General features: G+C 41.1%; 1 protein-coding gene across 1 annotated transcript in view; it reads right to left on the reverse strand.

Moving 5' to 3' along the window:
• DAPP1 (dual adaptor of phosphotyrosine and 3-phosphoinositides 1) overlaps window positions 1-18,000 on the reverse strand; it is a 59,431-nt gene that overhangs the window by 15,998 nt on the left and 25,433 nt on the right. Inside the window, exon 4 of the mRNA XM_079920639.1 lies at window positions 7,452-7,582. Within this exon, the coding sequence (XP_079776765.1) occupies window positions 7,452-7,582 (131 nt within the window). The remainder of the gene's footprint in view (window positions 1-7,451; window positions 7,583-18,000) is intronic.

Genomic DNA, 18,000 nt, shown 5'->3' on the forward strand with positions numbered 1-18,000 from the left:
CCTTCTGTCCGTACCCTTCATTCAGTGAAGGAAGAAAAGGCCAGGGAAAAATAACATCCTGAGAGATTGCAGCCAAGGTGGAGAATCTTTTTCTTCCATAGAAGGTTGAAATGTAAAAGAAGATTTTTCTATTCTTAATTTAAGAAATTTGTAGAATAACAGTTTAGCCAACTGTGTGACCATAAACATCTCTGGCCCATTCTACCACGAACTTCTTTGGTGAAGTAAGGCCGGGATTTAAGTGCCATTTCCGAGGTCTTTAAAATCCTATCACTGAAGGGAGACCTTCAAGATGGTGAACAGGTAAGACATGGAGATCACCTTCCTCCCCACAAATACATCAGAAATACATCTACACGTGGAACAACTCCTACAGAACACCTACTGAAGGCTGGCAGAAGACCTCAGACCTCCCAAAAGGCAAGAAACTCCCCACGTACCTGGGTAGGGCAAAAGAAAAGAGAAAAAACAGAGACAAAAGGTTAGGGACGGGACCTGCACCAGTGGGAGGGAGCTGTGAAGGAGGAAAGGTTTCCACGCACTAGAAGCCCCTTCGCGGGCGGAGACTGCAGGTGGCGGAGGGGTGGAGCTTCGAGGCCGCGGAGGAGAGCGCGGCAACAGGGGTGCGGAGGGCAAAGCGGAGAGATTCCTGCACAGAGGATCGGTGCCGACCAGCACTCACCAACCCGAGAGGCTTGTCTGCTCACCCGCTGGGGCGGGCGGGGCTGGGAGCTGAGGCTCGGGCTTTGGTAGGAGCGCAGGGAGAGGACTGGGGTTGGCAGCGTGAACACAGCCTGCAGGGGGTTAGTGCGCCACGGCTAGCCGGGAGGGAGTCTGGGGAAAGGTCTGGAGCTGCCGAAGAGGCAAGAGACCATTGTTTCAGGTGCGCAAGGAGAGGGGATTAAGAGCGAGGCCTAAATAAGCTCCAGAGGCGGGCGCGAGCCGCGGCTAAACGCGCGGACCCCAGAGACGGGCATGAGACGCTAAGGCTGCTGCTGCCGCCACCAAGAAGCCTGTGTGTGAGCACAGGTCACTATCCACACCCCGCTTCCGGGGAGCCTGTGCAGCCCTCACTGCCAGGGTCCCGGGATCCAGGGACAACTCACCCGGGAGAACGCACGTCGCGCCTCAGGCTAGTGCAACGTCACGCCGGCCTCTGCCGCCGCAGGCCCGCCCCGCACTCCGTGCCCCTCCCTCCCCCTGGCCTGAGTGAGCCAGAGCCCCCAAATCAGCGGCTCCTTTAACCCCGTCCTGTCTGAGCGAAGAACAGACGCCCTCCGGCGACCTACACGCAGAGGCGGGGCCAAATGCAAAGCTGAGCCCCTGGGAGCTGTGAGAACAAAGAATAGAAAGGGAAATCTCTCCCAGCAGCCTCAGAAGCAGCGGATTAGAGCTCCACAATCAACTTGATGTACCCTGCAGCTGTGGAATACCTAAATACACAACGAATCATCCCAAATTGAGGCTGGGAATTTGGGGAGCAAGCATATATATATATATTTTTTTTTTTCCTTTTTTCTCTTTTTGTGAGTGTGTATGTGTATGCTTCTGTGTGTGATTTTGTCTGTATAGCTTTGCTTTCACCATTTGTCCTAGAGTTCTGTCTGTTTTTTTGTTAGTTTTTTTTTTTTTTAGTATAGTTCTCAGCACTTGTTATCATTGGTGTTATCGTTGTTATCATTTGTTTTTTTGTTTGGTTGCTCTCTTCTCTCTTTTTTCTTTTTAATAATTATTTTTTATTTTGATAACTGTATTTTATTGTTTTTTCTTTCTTTATCTCTTTTTCTCACCCCTTTTCTTCTGAGCCATGTGGCTGACAGGGTCTTGGGGCTCCAGCCGGTTGTCAGGCCTGTGCCTCTGAGGTGGGAGAGTGGAGTTCAGGACATTGGTCCACCATAGACCTCCCAGGTCCACATAATATCAAATGATGAAAGCTCTCCCAGAGATCTCCATCTCAATGCTAAGACCCAGCTCCACTCAACAACCAGCAAGCTACAGTGCTGGACACCCTATGCCAAACAACTAGCAAGACAGGAACACAACCCCACGCATTAGCAGAGAGGCTGCCTAAAATCATAAAAACGTCACAGATACCCCAAAACACACCACCGGACATGGACCTGCCAACCAGAAAGACAAGATCCAGCCTCATCCACCAGAACACAGGCACCAATCCCCTCTACCAGGAAGCCTACACAACCAACTGAACCAATCTTAGCCACTGGGGGCAGACACCAAAAACAACAGGAACTACGAACCTGCAGCCTGCGAAAAGGACACGCCAAACACAGTAACTTAAGCAAAATGAGAAGACAGAGGAACACACAGCAGATGAAGGAGCAAGATAAAAACCCACCAAACCAAACAAATGAAGAGGAAATAGGCAGTCTACCTGAAAAAGAATTCAGAGTAATGATAGTAAAGATGATCCAAAATCTTGGAAATAGAATGGAGAAAATACAAGAAACATTTAACAAGGACCTAGAAGAACTAAAGAGCAAACAAACAATGATGAACAACACAATAAATGAGATTAAAAATTCTCAAGAAGGACTCAATAGCAGAATAACTGAGGCAGAAGAACGGATAAGTGACCTGGAACATAAAATAGTGGAAATAACTACTGCAGAGAAGAATAAAGAAAAAAGAATGAAAAGAATTGAGGACAGTCTCAGAGACCTCTGGGACAACATTAAATGCACCAACATTCGAATTATAGGGGTCCCAGAAGAAGAGAAAAAGAAAGGGACTGAGAAAATATTTGAAGAGATTATAGTTGAAAACTTCCCTAATATGGGGAAGGAAATAGCCAATCAAGTCTAGGAAGCACAGAGTCCATACAGGATAAATCTGAGGAGAAACACGCCAAGATACATATTAGTCAAACTATCAAAAATTAAATACAAAGAAAAAATATTAAAAGCAACAAGGGAAAAACAACAAATAACATACAAGGGAATCCCCATAAGGTTAACAGCTGATCTTTCAGCAGAAACTCTGCAAGCCAGAAGGGAGTGGCAGGACATATTTAAAGGGATGAAAGGGAAAAACCTAAAACCAATATTACTATACCCAGCAAGGATTTCATTCAAATTTGACAGAGAAATTAAAACCTTTACAGACAAGCAAAAGCTAAGAGAATTCAACACCACCAAACTAGCTTTACAACAAATGCTAAAGGAACTTCTCCAGGCAGGAAGCACAAGAGAGAGAAAGGACCTACAATAACAAACCCAAAACAATTAAGAAAATGGTAATAGAAACATACATATCAATAATTACCTTAAATGTAAATGGATTAAATGCTCCAACCAAAAGACATACACTGGCTGAATGGATACAAAAACAAGATCTGTATATATGCTATCTACAAGAGACCCACTTCAGACCAAGGGACTCAAAACAGACTGAAAGTGAGGGCATGGAAAAAGATATTACATGCAAATGGAAATCAAAAGAAAGCTGGAGTAGCTATTCTCATAAAGTCACACAAAATAGACTTTAAAATAAAGACTATTAAAAGAGACAAAGAAGGACACTACATAATGATCAAGGGATCAATCCAAGAAGAAGATATAACCATTGTAAATATTTATGCACCCAACATAGGAGTACCTCAGTACTTAAGGCTAATGTTAACAGCCATAAGAGGGGAAATTGACAATAACACAATCATAGTAGGGACTTTAACACCCCACTTTCACCAATGGACAGATCATCCAAAATGAAAATAAATAAGGAAAAACAAGCTTTAAATGATACATTAAACAAGATGGACTTAATTGATATTTATAGGACATTCCATCCAAAAACAACAGAATACACATTCTTCTCAAGTGCTCATGGAACATTCTCCAGGATACATCAGATTTTGGGTTACAAATCAAGCCTTTGTAAATTTAAGAAAATTGAAATCGTATCAAGTATCTTTTCCAACCACAATGCTAAGAGACTAGATATCAGTTACAGGAAAAAAATGTGTAAAAATACAACCACATGGAGGCTAAACAGTACACTACTTAATAAGAGTTAGAGATCACTGAAGAAATCAAACAGGAAATCAAAAAATACCTAGAAACAAATGACAATGGAGACACGATGACCCAAAACCTATGGGATGCAGCAAAACCAGTTCTAAGAGGGAAGTTTACAGCAATACAATCCTACCTCAAGAAACAAGAAACATCTCAAATAAACGATGTAACCTTACACCTAAAGCAATTAGAGAAACAAGAACAAAAAACCCCCACAGTTAGCAGAAAGAAAGAAATCATAAAGATCAGATCAGAACTAAATGAAAAAGAAATGAAGGAAACAACAGCAGAGATCAATAAAACTAAAAGCTGGTTCTTTGAGAAGATAAACAAAATTGATAAACCACTAGCCAGACTCATGAAGAAAAAAAGGGAGAAGACTCAAATCAATAGAATTAGAAATGAAAAAGGAGAAGTAACAACTGAAACTGCAGAAACACAAAGGATCATGAGAGATTACTACTGTATGCCAATAAAATGGATAACGTGGAAGAAATGGAAAACTCTTAGAAAAGCACAACCTTTCAAGACTGAACCAGGAAGAAATAGCAAATATGAACAAACCAATCACAAGTACTGAAATTGAAACTGTGATTTAAAATCTTCCTACAAACAAAAGCCTAGGACCAGATGGCTTCTCAGGCGAATTCTATCAAACATTTAGAGAAGAGGTAACACTTATCCTTCTCAAACTCTTACAAAATATAGCAGAGGGAAGAACACTCCTAAACTCATTCTACGAGGCCACCATCACCCTGATACCAAAACCAGACAAAGATGTCGAAAGAAAGAAAACTACAGGCCAATATCACTGATGAACATAGATGCAAAAATCCTCAACAAAATACTAGCAAACAGAATCCAACAGCACATTAAAAGGATCATACACCAGGATCAAGTGGAGTTTATCCCAGGAATGCAAGGATTCTTCAATATACACAAATCAATCAACGTGATACACCATATTAACAAATTGAAGGACAAAACCATATGATCGCCTCAATAGATGCAGAGAAAGCTTTTGACAAAATTCAACACCCATTTATGATCAAAACCCTCCTGAAAGTAGGCATAGAGGGCACTTACCTCAACATAATAAAGGCCATATATGACAAACCCACAACCAACATCTTTCTCAGTGGTGAAAAACTGAAACCATTTCCAGTAAGATCAGGAACAAGACAAGGTTTCCCACTCTCACCACTCTTATTCAACAGAGTTTTGGAAGTTTTAGCCACAGCAGAGAAGAAAAAGAAATAAAAGGAATCCAAATCAGAAAAGAAGAAGTAAAGCTGTCACTCTTTGCAGATGACATGATACTATATATAGAGAATCCTAAAGATGCTACCAGGAAACCACTAGAGCTAATCAATGAATTCAGTAAAGTAGCAGGATACAAAATTAATGCACAGAAATCTCTGGCACTCCTATATACTAATGATGAAAAATCTGAAAGAGAAATTAAGGAAACAGTCCCTTTTACCACTGCAACAAAAAGAATAAAATACCTAGGAATAAACCTAGCTAAGGAGACAAAAGACCTGTATGCAGAAAATTATAAGACACTGTTGAAAGAAATTAAAGATGATACAAACAGATGGAGAGATATACCATATTCTTGGATTGGAAGAATCAACATTGTGGAAATGACTCTACTACCCAAAGCAATCTACAGATTCAATGCAATCCCTATCAAACTACCAATGGCATTTTTCACAGAATTAGAACAAAAAATTTCACAATTTGTATGGAAACACAAGAGACCCTGAATAGCCAAAGCAATCTTGAGAAAGAAAAACAGAGCTGCAGGAATCAGGCTCCCTGACTTCAGAGTCTACTATAAGCTACAGTAATCAAGACAGTATGGTACTGGCACAAAAACAGAAAGATAGATCAATGGAACAGGATAGAAAGCCCAGAGATAAACCCACGCACATATGGTCACCTTATCTTTGATAAAGGAGGCAAGAATATACAATGGAGAAAAGACAGCCTCTTCAATAAGTGGTGCTGGGAAAACTGGACAGCTACATGTAAAAGAATGAAATTAGAACACTCCCTAACACCATGCACAAAAATAAAGTCAAAATGGATTAAAGACCTATTGGCTTCCCTTGTGGCGCAGTGGTTGAGAGTCCGCCTGCCGATGCAGGGGACGCGGGTTCGTGCCCCGGTACGGGAGGATCCCACATGCCACGGAGCGGCTGGGCCCGTGAGCCATGGCCGCTGAGCCTGCGCGTCCGGAGCCTGTGCTCCGCAGCAGGAGAGGCCGCGGCAGTGAGAGGCCCGCATACCGCAAAAAGAAAAAAAACAAAAAAACAACCTACAATGAGGTATCACCTCACACCAGTCAGAATGGCCATCATCAAAAAATCTACAAACAGTAAATTCTGGAGAGGGTGTGGAGAAAAGGGAACCCTCTTGCATTGTTGGTGGGAATGTAAATTGATACAGCCACTATGGAGAACAGTATGGAGGTTCCTTAAAAAACTAAAAATAGAACTACCATACGACCTAGCAATCGCACTACTGGGCATGTACCCTGAGAAAACCATAATTCAAAAAGAGTCATGTACCACTATGTTCATTGCAGCTCTATTTACTATTAGCCAGGACATGGAAGCAACCTAAGTGTCCATCGACAGATGAATGGATAAAGAAGATGTGGCACATATATGCAATGGAATATTACTCAGCCATAAAAGAAACAAAACTGAGTTATTTGTAGTGAGGTGGATGGACCTAGAGTCTGTCATACAGAGTGAAGTAAGTCAGAAAGAGAAAAACAAATAATGTATGCTAACACATATATATGGAGTCCAAAAAAAAAAAAAGTGGTTATGAAAACCTAGGGTCAGGACAGGAATAAAGACACAGACGTAGAGAATGGTCTTGAGGGCACGGGGAGGGCGAAGGGTAAGCTGGGACGAAGTGAAAGAGTGGCATGGACATATATACACTAGCAAATGTAAAATAGCTAGTGGGAAGCAGCTGCATAACACAGGGAGATCAGTTCGGTGCTTTGTGACCACCTAAAGGGGTGGGATAAGGAAGGTGGGAGGGAGACACAAGAGGGAGGGGATATGGGGATATATGTATACGTATAGCTGATTCACTTTGTTATAAATCAGAAACTAACACACCATTGTAAAGCAATTATACTCCAATAAAGATGTTAAAAAAAAATCCTATCACTATCGCATTGTAATTTTTTACAATTTACCCTGGACCAGATGAACTGAGTCATAGGCTTCGAACCTTTCCTTTCGAAGGAACCTTTCCTTTCCCTTCCTTCGAACGTTTCCAGCTTTTATATCCCAAGTTAGAACTCTTATGTGAACAAATGTATTTTTAAAAGTGTGTAACTGTTACCGCTTTTAGACAGTGAGCCCTGTGGGTAGATTGACGGCCACTTACAGAAGGGGCAGTGGGCACGAGGTCGTTTTCTGTTCTTCCCGTCTGCATTGCTGTGTGAACCCGGACGGATTCATAAATGGACGGTTCTTCCACTTTTCTTGGATAGGGATGTTTCAGAACAATCAGAGTGCCTGAATGAAGACAAAAAACTGTAAGTAGATTCCCCAGAAATAAGGTCCAAATGCTAACAACTGGATAACTGTGGCTGAATTGTAAAGTCTCTTGTTTTTTCATGGATTCACTTACTCATTTTCTCAACATGTATCTAGTACAAACTACATGCCAGGCACTTAAGCCAGTCGCTGGAGATACAAAGCGGGATGAGACGATATCTGGCCTCCTCGTGCTGGGACAGAGCCAGCAATGAACATAGTCATTTAACTGAATGGGGTGATGAGACCAACGTTGGCCACGTGAACCAAGCATGCTGGGAGCCTATGTGGTAACTGTGCTTTTTAGGTGAGATGTCACTGGTGGCAGGGTAGAAAAAGTACCACAGAGACAAAAAGATCATGCATAAGAAGAGCCTTTCTATGGAATGCTTCAGAAACTCTTTCCTAGGGGAGGCAACACCGTTCTAGACCTTAAAGCTGTAACTGGAGGTTTTCCAGGTGGGCTTTACAAAAGCCATGCAAACAAAACGAATCAAATACTCTGGGTATAGGAGGATTTATTCCATTGCCCTACTTCTCACTGGTTTCAGAACAACTTGCAACAAATCAGTGGACCTGAAAAATATGAACTCGTAGCATTTTCCGTAGTATCTCCTACCACCCAATAAACACTGGAGGAAATGAAATCTTTGCTTTTCTTTAGTGAACGTGAAGTAAATAGGCTGGGGCTCCTGTGTGATTACCTTCACTTCCATCTGGAGGAGGGGAGTCCCGGCAGAAAAAGGGTCCCCCCAGGCGCCAGGCACTGGGGGCTTCGGCGAGTCATTCAGAGGGCGGAGCGCTTTCAGCTCAACATTGATATTTCCCCTTTCTGCATCCTTCCCTTTCCCCAGTCAATCAGTCAGTCAGAAATTAGAAAATGACTACAAAAAGACTTAAGTTAAGGGTTTTCTTCCCTTTGCTATGGCTTCTTGCTTTTAAAATTTCACTCAGGTCTTTTATAGGGCAGACTCAGACACTGGGGGAGATGCAAAGAATTCAGTAATTCATTCAACAAATATTTCCTGAGCTCTACTAAGTGCCAGGCACTTGTCTAGGCCCTGGAGATACAGCAACAGACAAAGGAGATGTAGCGTCTGCTCTCATGGCAGGGGAAACAGAAAAATATTTGAACAAAAGAATATGTCAAGTGAGAGAATCGTTATGAAAACCCTAACAGAGCAATGCAAAGGAACAGAGAGCGAAAAGAGGGTTTGGGGAGGGTGGTATTTATATCAGGTCAGGGAAGCCTTCTTTGACAGGGTGACAGAAAGCTCATAGAAAGTATAGACCTTGAATTGCAGTAAGAAAGAGACAAGGAGGAAAGGAAAATACCTCCTCTGCAGTTAAAAAGCCCTTAATAATAACGATAAACCTACAAACAAAGCAAAACCTTTCTATGAGGCTTGAGTACATACAATGTACTGACTGCAAAACCAGAGCCGTGCCTTCTGATATCTCTCTGTACCCAATTCACCTCAGGAACCCTGGGAACACAGTGAAGAATGGCTCTTGCAGTTATGAGAAGTTCCAGTACTGTTCATGCACCTTGTCTGTACACCCTTTTGTCAATGTGATTCTTTCATGAGAACAGATCCAGTCATATCAGGACAAGGGGCCAGGTACAGGTTTACAGTCATAATGAAAGCAGCAACAGCTAAATCAAGAGCAGCCGTTATGCAGGCTCAGGGGCATTGTGGATGCACCTGTGACACGGCAGATGCTTGGTGAACTGGGGGCTGGCTTCTAAGTGACCTACCCCAGAGAAACACCTCCTGGCAGCCACCTAGGCATCGTGGAAGGAGCAACCATGGCCACTCAGCACCTGTGGACTTCGGACATTCTATCACAAGCTTCTGTTTCTTCCTCTGACAAGTGAGCATAATTACGCTTTCTTCATGAAGCTGCTTTAAGCACCAAATAAAGAAGTGTTTGTGAAAGGATTATAACAATGTTCGATGTTGTTATGCTTTGATACAGAGTATTTTTAAATCCTTGAGTGAAATTCCAATGAGTGCCATCTTTGGGTGTGGATTTTAAAATGAGAAAGATCTAAGTGTAACGATGTGCTAAGAATAAAAACGGCAGTAGTTTAGTAGGCACCGACGACATAGCACTAAGACAAACAGGTGCCTCTTAAACATTTCATCTGACAGTGGAGGAGAGGGGGACGGGAGCTCAGGGCTCAAAGCAGCTCGCAAATAAGAAAAAAATGCGAAATCTTGTGCTTCATCTTCAAAGTTGATGCTAAATTTTCATCCTTTTCCATATGCTTAATATGAAAATAATATTTAAAATGATGCCCAAGAAAGATTTACCTGGTCAATCCTCTGCCCTTTTGCATAGAACCAAGCATACCCCAGGTATATGCCTACCTATACAGGTTTCCTATTGCAGCTGTAACAAATCGTCACAAGCGTAGTGACTTAAAATAACTCAAATTTATTATCCTACAGTTCTGGAGGTCAGAAGTCTGAAATGGGTCTCACTAAAGAGAAAGTATCAGCAGGGCTGCTTTCCTCTTGGAGGCTCTAAGGGACAGTCCATTCCCTTGCCTTTTCTAGCGTCTGGAGGCTGCCTGCATTCCTTGACTGGTGGCCCCATTCCTCCATCTTTAAAGCCAGCAACGGTGGGTCAAGTCCTTCTGATGCTGCTCTCTCTCCAGTTCTCCCTCTTCTACCTCCATCTTCTAAGGACCCTTGTGATTACAGTGGTTGCTCCTGATTATTCAGGACAATCTCCCCATCTCAAAGTCAGCTAATTAGTAGCCTTAATTCTATCAGCAAACTTAATTCCCTCTTGCCATGTAACGTAACATTCACATTTCCGGGGACGGATGTGAATGCTTTTGGGGGGGTGGTCATTACCCTGCTTACCACGGTATCAGTTTCTGGGAGGTAAGCATAGCCATAGGGGCCTGTTGTGCTGCAGTGTAAGGATCTCTGGGCCAGGGTTGCTGCCTGAGCCTGCAGTGCCATAACCACTTGGTACTGTAAAGCCATTGCCTCTCCAACACGTGCATTTCCAAGCCCTGTGAGTCCCTTCAGAGCAGGTATGGTGCCAAATTTATCTTTGTATCCCTACCTTCTGATAGAGTTTCTGACATAGGGAAGGCTTGATGAGTGAATGGATGAATGAATGCCGCAGTAATTCAGGTTTAAGGCAGGGAAGAGCCTGAGATGAACCAGGCTCTTCCAGGTCCATGATTACCCTGGTCTGGGGCAAGGACAGGATAGGACAACAACTCCACATTCGGCTCTCCAAATCTCCATTGTGGGGACCCAAATTCCATTTTGAAACTTCCTCTGAAGTTTAACCAATGAAGAGCTAAGCTAAGGTAAATGCTATTGAGTCAACCAGGAAAGCAGAATTGACCATAGATAGATATTAACTGGTAAGACCATGAATGAGGCTAGATTGAATGGTGGAATGAAGAAAATGACAAACTACTTATAAAATGATAACTCCAGGACTTCCCTGGTGGTCCAGTGGTTAAGACTCTGCGCTTCCAATGCAGGGACATGGGCTCGATCCCAGGGCGGGGAAGTTTTGCATGCCACATGGCGCAGCCGAAAATAAATAAATAAATGAATAAAATAACTTCCATTGATAAAAGTATGGCCTCTTGAGAAACAGGTCTCCTTAGCCAACTATTCTGCCCAAGGAAGGGCCAATATATGGACTTCTTGGCATGGCTGCTAGCCTTACAATGATTTCCCCTTTTGTAGAAATCGTTCCATCCCCTTACACAGAAGTAGACCCCAAAGACCCTGGCCCTCCTCCACAAACACCTAACCTGGACACACTCGTTGGGCCAACCCAGGGATCTGCTTAGTCACTTCTCTGGGAAAAAGGTCCACTAACTTCAGTTTCTAAGTTCATGAAGAAGACTTGCTTCCTGCCTTTGACATGAAAGCTGGTTTCAGAAACGCTCAGTGGAGGTACGTTTTTGAGATGATCAGAGCTGGAGGAAGACAGGCATTTCAATTTGCTGAAAGCTACAGAGTTGCCATGATCGCTGGGCTGATTACTTACTGTCTCTCGTGGTTTAGCTTGCCCTTAAATTCTGAGCGGATATATGAATATCCTTCCAAAAAATTCCACTTTTCTCCCTGTATCCTTCTTTTCCTTTTTTTTTTTTAAAAAAAATTCAGCTAGCCAGGGTTACTTTCTGTCATTTGCAGTCAAATGAAACTTATCTAATGTTGCCACCACAGACTCATTATATAAGTTCCACCCAAGGTTCAAGACAGCACGTTGGCTCCATTAGAGAGAACTCTGGGTTAGTGATATTCAGACAAAATTAACCCCAGGACTTGGTTTGAAGATTCAGATAAAAGGCAACAGGAGACGAGGGCTGGTAGAGGGAGAAGAGACACAGATCTGCAAGCACAGGTTGGAATGCTCGCTGTAAGTTTCACTTCAGTTTCTAAACTACATGAAGGAGGAGACTGCTGTTTCCTGCCTTTGACATGAAACCTGGTATCAGAAATGCTTGGCGGAGGTATATTTTTGAAGTGATCACAGCAGGATCGAGGCACGTATTTAAATTTGCTTTGGCTGTACTGTAACTTATAGGACACCTACTCAGTGTGTAATACTTTGAGATTGCATTGAAGGACTCCTTATCTTGTATCCCAGCAGGAATTCAGAAAAAGTGTAAGGGCAGTCTCAAGCCTTAGGCACTGGTTTGATATCTAAAATAGAGAGTAGGGCAGGGCACATATAGCTCCTAAAAAAAAACACTTTTGTTTAGAATATTTCTTTTATGCACTAAAGCTAGTATTCAATACTTACTCAGCCAGGTTGCCCACCTAGACTGTAAGATGTTTGAGGGCAAGGATGATACCTGTTTTATCACTGTGTTATCAGTGGCCAGCAATGCCCAGCTCGTAGCTGGCACTCAATACGTATTTGTTAATTATGAATTAAAATAAAATAAGATTATATCCATCCATGTTTTATTATTGCCCTCAGGTTCAGAAAGCAAACTTTCCAACTGGTGTATGCATGGTGGGTTCCTCTATCTCCTCCCACCAATGGGAAGTGACTTTCTAAGGGGGTTTATAAGAATATTTAAGATCTTTCTCTTTGCTACCTTTTCTGCAAATAAACTTGAACTCATCATAAAAGGGGGCTATTAAAACCACATTCATTTATAGATGAAGGGGTTTTAATATTAAAAATAGTAAGAGAAGAGAAATATACTGAAGTAGGAAAAGCAGACCAGTTAGCCAGAGAAAAAGAAGAGTCTGTTAAACAACCAAGTCAAATCAGGTCACTTTTTTTGGAGCACTTGATTCTACCTTTCAAATGAATGCACTATGGAGCTGGCTTAAAATCTGAAGAGGACATTACAAAGATTTGATAAACACTAATCCAATTGTCCCTAAACCAACTCTTCATGATATGCCAAAGAATATACAGCTCTCGCATATAATTATTGGAATGAATTACCATAAAAGGGCTTCGTTAAATAACAGTAATAATGAGTAAGTATTTATGCCACGCTAAGAATGATTCTAAATATCTTACATGCCTAATCTCATTCAATCTTCACAGCAAGTCATTAAGATATCAACTATTACCATCAGCTCAGTTTTATAAGATGATGAAACTGAAGCTCAGAGAGGTCACATAACTTGCCCGAGGACACACAGTTAGCTGATACATGGCAAAGGCTGGAGTTAGAACTGGGAGTTCACATATTTACTCATTATACCATACGTTTTTCTCAGCCTTGGTGATAATGACCACCATGGAAACTCTCTACGGCATGTGAAATGCTGTTCTTGGCTATTGTGGGCCAGAGATCACATGTACAAATCAAAATTCGAAGAAGTGATTTCTTTAAGAGGAAGCTTGAGGAAAGAAGAGGAGAGTTTTTGCTTCAACATTTCTCACCAGGCCTCAGTTTCTTTATTTGTAAAGGAGAAATGAAATGGTCTCTGAGCTCCCTTCCAAATCCAACATTCTGTAAATCTAGTTAAAAGCACAGGCCCAACTGAAGGGCAAGAAATATTAGGATGCTTAGTAACAAAATGTTTCTCCTGTTTCTGCAAATGTACAATATTCACTTGATATACTTTAGTCCTGATGTCATTTTATTTTTGCCTCTCATTTTTCTTTTCCTCCACCTTCTCTTCAAACTTTAAATTTTATTTTACTTTACTGTAATTATGTAGGCTATTTTATATCCTTTCTGGAGAGGCATGAATGAGATGGGGCTAAGTATTTGGGGGATGTTTCCTAGTCAGCCTTCTTTTGTTTTATGATTTCCTAGTATAGTTTCTCCAATGGCAATTTATGTAAATAAATTAAGAAGAGCAATAAACACGAAGACAGAAGTTCAATTAGAGTCACATTCTTTAGAACAGTGGCTTTATATCACATACCAAAAATATTAAAGGTTTTAAAGAGACTGAGGACTAAAACATGTATTGTAGGCCTGCCGTATCCTACAAGCATTCTGTTACATCATGTGGCAGGGATTCTTCCCATTCAAATCCGTTCAAGGCCATGCTGTGATGTGGCGATACTGTATTTCGGTGTCACTGTGACACCAGTTTCAGGAGACAGCAAAATGAGTGGAAAGCGCACACACTTTAGAACCAGTTAGCCCGGATTCCAGTCTCAGCTCTGATGCTTTCTATGTGCGCAGCTTGGGCAAATAAATTAAAATCTTTGAGTTTTTATTTCCTCATCTGAAAATGGGACCACTTTACACATTATAGTGGGTAGTTCAGAAGATTAAATAACTTGGTATATGTGAAAATATCTAGTAGCATACCTCAAACTTAGTAAAACTCCACAAAGATTTGTTTCATTCTCTTCCTTGCCTGCTTTTTCCTTTTTCAAACACAGCTCCTCTACAAACTAAGAAGATTTATATTTTTGGCAAACATAAACTAAAGAAGCGACTCTTGGTCATGGTTTGGCAACGTTCCAAGTTGTCACCAATTATTTTCAGAAGCGTCACATAATTCTCACATTTAAATTAATTTTAAATTAATTATTTTAAAATGCTGGCTGGGTAAAATGGCTGGTGTCACAAAATAAAATAGTAACTGTAGCAGTTATTAAAAGGTTGGGAATCCCCACATCAAAACAAAAAGAGAAGTGGAAATTTGACATTTAAGAAAGAACCAGATAGGATCTTCAAAACTGAGAACCAATTACTATAAAGGGTAAAGCACAAACACAGCACACTTGACTTATACCGTATTTTTTCATGCTAGTTAGGTGATTAAAGCAACAACACAGTAATTCCTATAATAAATTGTACAAGACAATTTCATGTACAAAAGTATTGCAATATAAATAAAAGGTAATGGGAAAGGCGATTTTTGTTTTAATACTATTTGGACATTTAAGCATAAAGATAAATGGTGTCTACATTTTCCAAGATGACACTCAGTCAGTTACAAGAGGAAACAGTAAAAATTAATAATGGACCAAACATATTCATACTAAAAAAAGTCTCAAATTTCCAAGTCTATTTGAGTTGAATTTAGAAGCCTTGTACAAATATGAATAGAAGTTTTACATAACATCTTACTATTACAAATGAAAGGCAGAGTCTGAATTTGATCATTACTGAGCGTACATACAACACAAATCATCATTTTCAAATTATGCTTTGTATCCACTTTGGAAGTAAACATTAATTGTCAGTAGCTTGCTAGTGGCGATGCTGTCATGAAAGCTGCAATGCGGGCTTTGGTAATGGGATACCCACCACAGAATGTTGTGGATAATGATTAGTGTTTATTCTTTTAGTGCTGGGACATAACAGGGAAAAAGAACGGACAAAAATCCCTCTTCACATAGAGCTTACATATGAGTGTGAAGGTTTTAAAAAAATAAGTGAATTAAAAATATGTTAGAAGGTAAATGGGCCATTGAAGAGAGTAAAGCAAGTGGGTACATTGTATATATCTCTATGATATACTTGGGAGATGATTGGGTTTTGAGAATGAGAAATATCTTAAGAGTGTTTGTGGGTATTCATAAGGAGAAATTAGAGTGAACGGAAACTTTAATGCAGATTAGAGAGATTAAATGTAGATTACAACAAGGGAAAGGGAAAATTATAATAGAATCTTAAAGTTGTCAGGAGGGTTAGACCTTGCTTACAAGATCTTCATTCTTTAGCTTAGGAGGCAGAAATCCTGGGAGTTTACATAATAGGAATAAAATAGGAAAAAGAAATCTTAAAAGAGTATTCATCCCTTTAGGTTAACACTTTTACCTATCCTGAGAGCAAATATTTTCTTATGACCCAGGACCAAGAATTCTGGTTTCACTCTACTGAAGACATTAAATAGATATAAAATTGTGAGGCAAAGGTGTACGGTTGTTGTTTATTTGGACATCTTCCCTGTTGCCCTCAAAGGTGATGCCATTCCTGCCGGTGAATGAGTGTGAGAAAGTCTCTCTTAAATAAACTCACTCCCCAGGCCCTGGAGGGTGAGGCTGGCCTGAGTGGGTCTGGGCTGGTCTGCAGAGTGGCCTGAAATACCCAGTTCTAGTCCTTCCCATTCTGGGGATCTGGAGGTCAGAACCCTGGCAGGGCCTCATCCATCGTGCAGACAAATGCTTCCCCTGGTGATCCTTAACCGACCAAAATTTTTAATAAGAATTTACACTTCATCTGATGGTGAAGAAGGAATCATCAGCCTGGAGGTCTCCTGATCACTGGAAGACAATTCTTTTTAAATTTTTTAAATTTTTAATTGAAGTACAGTTGATTTACAAAGTTGTGTTAATTTTTGCTGCACAGCAAAGTGATTCAGCCATACGTATATATACACACTCTTTTAAAAAATACTCTTTTGCATTATGGTTTATCCCAGGAGATTGGATATAGTTCCCTGTGCTATAAAGTAGGTCCTGTTGTTTACCCACTCTAAATGTAATAGCTTGTATCTACCAACCCCAAACTCCCAGTCCATCCCTCTCCCTTCCCCTTGGCAACCACAAGTCATTTCTCTATGTCTATGAGTCTGTTTCTGCTTTATAGATAAGTTCATTTATGCCATATTTTCAATTCCACATATGAGTGATATCATATGGTATTGGTCTTTCTCTTTCTGACTTACTTCACTTAGTATGATAATCTCTAGGTCCAACCATGTTGCTGCAAAATGGCATTTTTTTGTTCTTTTTTACGTCTGAGTAGTATTCCAGTGTATATACATATGGACCACATCTTCTTTATCCATTCGTCTGTTGATGGACATTTAGGCTGTTTCCATGTCTTGGCTGTTGTGACTAGTGCTGCTATGAACGTAGAAGTGCACGTATCTTTTTGGATTATAGTTTTGTCTGGCTATATACCTAGGAGTAGGACTGCTGGGTCATATGGTAGTTCTATTTTTAGTTTTTTAAGGAATCTCCATACTGTTTTCCATAGTGGCCGTACCAGTTTACATTCCCACCGACAGTGTGGGAGGGTTCCCTTTTCTTCAGGAGCCAATTCTTTCTTTTCTTTTCTTTTCTTTCTTTTCTTTTCTTTTCTTTTCTTTCTTTCTTTTCTTTTCTTTTTTTTCCTTCCTTCCTTCCTTCCTTTCTTTCTTGCTGCATTGGGTCTTCATTGCTGTGCACCAGCTTCTCATTGCAGTGGCTTTTCTTGTTGCAGAGCACGGGCTCTAGGCACACAGGCTTCAGTAGTTGTGGCTCGCGGGCTCTAGAGCTCAGGCTCAGTAGTTGTGGTGCAAGGGCTTAGTTGCTCCGCAGCACGTGGGATCTTCCTGGACCAAGGATCAAACCCATGTCCCCTCCATTGGCAAGCGGATTCTTAACCACTGTGCCACCAGGGAAGTCCCCAGGAACCAATTCTTAAATGAACAAGAAGAGATCTGTTTTTAGAAGATGGAATCCCAGTTTCCATTCACTGTTATTCATAGGTCACACTGCTGACTCCGTGACTTCCAAGGACCATCTGGGCTTAAAAGCCATCATAGCTTCAGCAGGTTATCTTGTTTCCTGAGGCCTATTACTCTCAGGGGACATAACGGAAGCTCCTATGTCATGGGTTTTGCCCCTTGTTCCCAGCGTTGGTGGCTTTGCCTTCAGCTGGCAGGGACAGATAAGAGGAATATTTCAGAGTTACTGGGATCTAACTCAAGAGCCGGAAGCCAGTTTGTCAAGTACATATCTATTGGCACTCAGGGTCTGTAGCAGGGGTTTAAATAGCAACAAATTCCCAACTGGGTAATGAATAGAACAGAGGAGAGGCAATGGAGAGCAAAAATCTCAGTTTCCTAAGTTTGCAATAAATAAAATAACAATTATAGTGATGATAAGGCTACAGCAAGTTTCAGCTTTTTTTTTAAGTTTTGAATTTTATTGTATTCATTCTTTTGTACAGCAGGTTCTTATTAGTCATCCATTTT

This window comes from Stenella coeruleoalba (assembly GCF_951394435.1).
Source record: "Stenella coeruleoalba genome assembly, chromosome: 4".
In the NCBI taxonomy this organism is placed as follows: domain Eukaryota; kingdom Metazoa; phylum Chordata; class Mammalia; order Artiodactyla; family Delphinidae; genus Stenella; species Stenella coeruleoalba.